The sequence below is a fragment of the Poecilia latipinna genome, unplaced genomic scaffold (assembly GCF_001443285.1).
Source record: "Poecilia latipinna isolate Pla-1442-1.1 unplaced genomic scaffold, P_latipinna-1.0 Scaffold104, whole genome shotgun sequence".
Lineage (NCBI taxonomy): Eukaryota > Metazoa > Chordata > Actinopteri > Cyprinodontiformes > Poeciliidae > Poecilia > Poecilia latipinna.
The window spans coordinates 383,116-388,629 of record NW_015112720.1 but is presented as its reverse complement, the minus strand read 5'-3'; the positions used below and the strand labels follow the sequence as shown (position 1 = coordinate 388,629).

Here is a 5,514-nt window from a genome sequence, read left to right as displayed (position 1 = left end):
AATACAGCAACTTCAATAATGACACACAAGAATGCAAAACATGTAGATTTAAATACATTTTTAAAAACAAAGCCCTAGATAAAGTACAGCTCCGAGTGGAGAAGGAATAGCTTTAAAAGCCAGAAGAAAAATCTATCTAAACTTTTGTCTGATGTGCATCTATTTTGTTTTGATTACTGTCTTCATTTTCCAAAAGCTCTGTGAGAATAGTGGGACTCATTAGTTGCCCATTTCAAACCAGGGTTGCTGTTTATGTAACTAGGATTTCAGGATCCTGTATTTTGATTTCCTCCTTTATGCACATTCCCATCATAACTATTGTCCGATTCTACATTTATGCCACCAGCTTATTTTCTGTCCAGCTAAACATAAGCTAAAGAAAAACATTACCAATCAGCTGTAATAAACAGTTTAAATTAATTTTGTGGAAGACTTTCTGCAGGATGTAGGCCATTGTGTTTTTAGAGATAGCATAGACTAAAGAAAGTTTCAATTTGAAAATATGAAAATGTTTTTAGCTAAATATCCATCTCATTTAATTAAATGCCATTTTCTAGAGTCTGAGAAGGATACAGAGAATCTTCTGGAGGCATGTTGACGTCGCCGTAGTAAATGTAGCGCAGCATGGATTCAAACGCCTGCTTGCTTGGGACCATCTCACCGATGGAAATGTTCACCTGGCCGTCTTCTGGCATGAAGGAGCGGAACATCGCCTCAAAGTAACTGGAATATCAATACAAGATGTCAGTCTGGAAAACAATCACAGTCAACACAGTAGAACACAGTCGGAGCTGCAATGGCCTAGTCAAAGTGCAGAAGTAAATCCATTTAATTTCAACCAAAAAGTGTGAAAAACGATCACAGATTCTGGTTACATGATTCATAAATGGTGCATCTTTAACTGGCAACTCAATTTCTTTTCTATAAATCATGCATCATTTTCCTTCCACTTTACATTTACAAAGTACTCTTGCTAGGTCTAATTACATAATATGCAATAAAATAAAAGGTTCCACGGGTAAGAGAACTGCCAACATGTTGGTCTAGTCACAGATAATTAGAGTTCGAACTACCTGGATCGAGCTGCAAGTATGGCTTTGTGTGCAGGTCGAGGATGTCCGTCTAACAGCAGGATAATGTCGCAGAACTCCAGTCCTCCTCCCTCCAGGCAGGCCTTCATGTCCTGCACCAGAGACGTCCCGATGTCCACCGGCTGGTCTGAATACACTCTGGGGGGAGGCTGCTGCTTCCGCCGCACTATCTCCACTATCAGTGGGGTGGAAAGATGCTCAAACTCTTTGGTCATGATCACCTGATTAAAGTGGGATTCCTTCACTACGAAGTTGAGACAGTGCTCCTGGAGAAGGGAAGATTGTTTTTTTTTTTTTTAATTAGGGTAAAAAGTTACCTTTTCCTTGCTTTTCTTATAATAAAGACTAACGTGAACAAAATAAAGAGACTGGTTTGTTGGCGTGAAACTGAAAAAAGTCAAGTTAAAGCTCCACTGAACTACAACCACTAGAGGTCACTAGAAGAGTGATTTATATTTTAAGGTTTTTGTTTTTGTGGGCTGTACCTTGAGCTGGTCCAGCTGCAGCTTGTTGGCGTTCTCACAAACACTCAGAACATTCTGCAGATCCACAGACGCCTCGATGTACTGCACACAAAGCTGCTCCAGCCGTGAAAGCTTAAAACTTAGAGCGAGTTTGTACACGTCCATTATGAGGAGAACGTCCTGGACATGACCTGTGTGTAAATACAGGAATATATAAATACTCTCAGAAGCACATTGCTGGATTTAGTATCTAAGCAGGGAAAGGTTAGCTGTACCTCGGCGAGGGTACTGAATCTTGTCGGTATAGAGAAACTGCATTAGGACTTCGAAAGGCTGAGCTTCTGCTTCCCTGATGGATACCTCCAGCAGGGGCTGTGTGCCCGATGGTTTATTGCCTGCTGGGACATCTCTTGGGCCTCCAGCTGCTCCCTCACTTTCCTCACTGCTCTCACGTTTGGTCCTCTGCTGAACAACAAGTTATGCAACATTTGTTCAGCATTTCAGCTCCCCAACATATTAATAACACAATTTATTGCTTAAATATGAGTTGTTCAAACTAGTGCTTCATACGCTTGTTGCTGTAGCTATTCTGTACAGAAAGGCTTACTAAATGTCATCATAGCTAGGAGTAGTTAGGAGAAAGAAAATCACTTCACAGCTCCATATGCACCAAAGAGTAACCATGCTGTTTACTTGTTGTAAAAGTTGGTACAGGGAAATACACAGTTAAAATGGACAGACATAAGTGGATCATTGGTAACATGGAGCACTTTTGTGGATTCCCAGAGCGCATTTTACAAACCAAAAACGTATCGCTTTAAAGAAGCTTTCTTTATAGAATTTTGTCCATTCCTCCCTGTAGAACAGCTCGAACTCAAGCGAGATTGGAAGGAGTTTCAGCAAACAAATTGAAATTCTGGTCACAGATTTTCAACAGAGTGCTGGATGTCTTACGTTTTTATATAATGTCTTTCTTCTTTTCATCTTGCATTTGTGGAGAGCATGACAAACAATTGTCCCACTAACAGCTTGCCATTGCACCTTAACTACAATTCACAGCCATTTTGTATCTGAATTGCAATAAAAAAAAAAAGCTAGATTTTAGCTCGCTTTGTGATTTAAACCGATTTCCTGAAACACGGTGATGTTTGTGACCCTGACCTGTCGCTGCCTGTCTCGGGCCTGCAGTATTTTCTTCCGCAGCCACTGACACCTCGCAGTAACTATGGCTATGTGCCCCAAGACTCTCTCTTCTCTCTGTGAACAGAACAACAAAAAGACAAACCATTGAAAAACGTTGGACTGCAGTGAAGCCAAGATTTAATTTCACTCATGAGTTTGGAAGAATCACTTCAGCCTCACACACCTCTCCCAAAATGAACTCCACATCACAGAACTGACGGTTCTCCCACAGTTTGCCATAATCCTCGTGAAGGGTACACTTTGGGTAGCTTGAGAACTGCAAGACGAGCATTTATGAAGCTGCCCGTTATCGACTTTGCAAGTAAACGATAAAATATAAGTGCAAGTTTCAGACTATTCCAGCAACCATGTCCACTTACCTGGAATCTGTACATCTCCCCACTGCGTACGTTGTTGTCCACAGTCCCTCCAAAAATGTACATGGCATCTTGAATCACAGCAGCAGCATGGAAAAGTCTCCCACTGGGCATCTGAGTGAGAAAAGAGAAATTCAACTCCAGTGAAAGACAACTTCAGGAACGCAAAAAAAAAAAAAAAATCTGTGGAGTTCCTTAATTGTAAATTCAGTGAATGTCTATGCTATTCTGATAACGATGGGTTCTACAAAAAGGAACAAAGAGAAAAAAGAGGACACAAACAAATGTGAAAATAAAGGAGGAAAAAAAAAATAAAGGATGGATAGAGGGAAGGAAGGAATAATGCCTTAATGCCTTTACTTAGGCAAGAGTTGGGAAATACAAAGGTTTTTCCAAACTCATAAATGTTCTGGATTACCCGGACTCATACCTCACTGTCTTGACTGGGGTGAATCACCTCCCAGGTCTGAGAGTCCACATCATAACAGTGCAGCTCATTGGGCAGAGTGTTGTCAGCAGCCCCTCCAAACACATACAGGTGGCGGTCAAAGGCGACCATAGTGTGTCCGTAGCGCCTCTGAGGAGGAGGAGGGGAGCCCCGCAGTAAATGCTCTGTTGGGATGCGCGTCCACCTGAGAACAAGGATGTCGGTTACTTTTATAGAGATGTGACGCATTGATGTTTGAGCTTTGTTTTCAAAGAATAAAATAAAAAAACTCACATGTGGCCTTTGAACTCAAACTGAAACAGATTATTGGTGATTTTGGCTCCACTCTGCCCGGAGAACACAAACATCTTATCTCGGCATACAGCAACAGGGAAGTTACAGCAGGAAGGAGGAATCTCCCCACTCTGGTCAATCTGGTGGACACAAAGTCAAAGGAAAGCAGATGAAGATAAATATTATTTCTACATGTTTTATTTGCGGTTATTTATTTTTAAAAATAAGAAGAATTGAACAGACCTCTTCCCAGCATGCGTGTTCTCGGTCCTGCAGACTGATTGTCCACATGTCATTCAGCCTGCACACAAAAAGCAAACATCACTGAATTATAATTCAGCACATCAGCGCGAGAGTGAGATCGGAGTAATGGTATAAAAATCAAACCTGGCGTTCCCATCGTATCCAGCAAAAATCCATAACTTATCATTGTACACTGTGGCGCCATGCGCAGATCTGGCAACTGGCAAGCTGAACACAGAGTCACAGAATACACAGATAAAGAGCAGTGTGTACTGTAACCCTATAAAGAATAAAATAGTTTAACTGTAAGGCAATACAAGCTAATTAAGAATAATTTAACTTCCTTCAAGCACTACATAACACTTTTGGATGATGACTTTTGACAAATATCACTCACTCAAAAACTAATAAATTCAAACATCAATACAAAAAAACATTCACATAATGAGATTTTTCTTGAATAATCTAGTCCATAACGTATACAACAAATAATGTTTACCTTCCCTCCACCTTCCACTCGGTCCACTGTCCTGTGGCAAACTTGTACTCAAAAAGGTCGTTTTTGTTTTTCAAGTTTGAATTTGAATAAATGTCTCCTGTGTAGCCCCCTGAAATGCGACAGGACACAAAAGTAGACCATTAGAGGACTCCAAAATATTATATTACATATTTTTAAAACTAAAAAGAAGTTACCAAAGACAAACATGCTGCTGCCATAGACCACTGCTGAGTGGTGGTATCTTGGAGCTGGCGGAGTTCCAGTGGTGAAAGCTCTGCGAGACACATTGAGGCCTGGTGTCAGACCACATGTTGAAGGCACAAGGTCTTGTGGAAGGTTTCATTCCCCTTACACGTTTTGATCATATTACAACCACAAACTTTAATGTATGTTATATGACAGATCAAAGCAAAGCAGTGCAAATATCTGTGGTAAAAGAGACGTATAGATTGTTTTAAAATGATTAACTAGTAGTTTAGAAAGTGGAGCATGCTAACAAAGCACGATGTGTTTTTATGTCATATAATTATGTAAAATTCAGAGCAATTTTTTCTCCTCATAAGTCATTGAATCAATAAATAGAGTCAGTCCACCTGTGTGTTATAAAGACCAAGAACACAGCAGACAGTCATTTGTGGTGGAAAATTAACACTGCACATCACCATGAACACATCAACCCAAGGTTGAAACATGGTGGCCGTATCATGCTATTGGGAAGCCTTTATTCAGACATCAACCAAATAATCAGAACTAAGGTTAAGGTTAATCTTCTAGCAGGTCATCAACCCATGACACACAGACAGAGATCAAATTTAATTGATCTGTCACATAAGAAAACTATTCAAGTTTGTGATTATAAAATGACAAAATGTGAAAAAGTTCAAGGAATATTAACCCTCTATGGCATGACTTTTTGTTTTTTGGGGGAAAAAATATT

The 5,514-nt window shown here is 40.2% G+C and overlaps 1 protein-coding gene across 2 annotated transcripts in view; it reads right to left on the bottom strand.

Annotated features, from left to right (window-relative positions):
- Window positions 1–5,514, bottom strand: part of lztr1 (leucine zipper like post translational regulator 1) — a 16,804-nt gene that overhangs the window by 5,997 nt on the left and 5,293 nt on the right. Inside the window, exons 4-16 of one of the 2 annotated variants that reach the window (XM_015027619.1) lie at window positions 4,772–4,851; window positions 4,578–4,686; window positions 4,223–4,306; window positions 4,079–4,136; window positions 3,836–3,975; window positions 3,545–3,746; window positions 3,118–3,228; window positions 2,922–3,014; window positions 2,717–2,812; window positions 1,831–2,017; window positions 1,577–1,746; window positions 1,074–1,357; window positions 574–723 (exon numbers count right to left, since the gene is read on the bottom strand). In XM_015027619.1, the coding sequence (XP_014883105.1) occupies window positions 574–723; window positions 1,074–1,357; window positions 1,577–1,746; window positions 1,831–2,017; window positions 2,717–2,812; window positions 2,922–3,014; window positions 3,118–3,228; window positions 3,545–3,746; window positions 3,836–3,975; window positions 4,079–4,136; window positions 4,223–4,306; window positions 4,578–4,686; window positions 4,772–4,851 (1,764 nt within the window). Of the gene's footprint in view, window positions 1–573; window positions 724–1,073; window positions 1,358–1,576; window positions 1,747–1,830; window positions 2,021–2,716; window positions 2,813–2,921; window positions 3,015–3,117; window positions 3,229–3,544; window positions 3,747–3,835; window positions 3,976–4,078; window positions 4,137–4,222; window positions 4,307–4,577; window positions 4,687–4,771; window positions 4,852–5,514 lie in introns of both variants that reach the window. The other variant, XM_015027618.1, reaches the window with a different exon arrangement.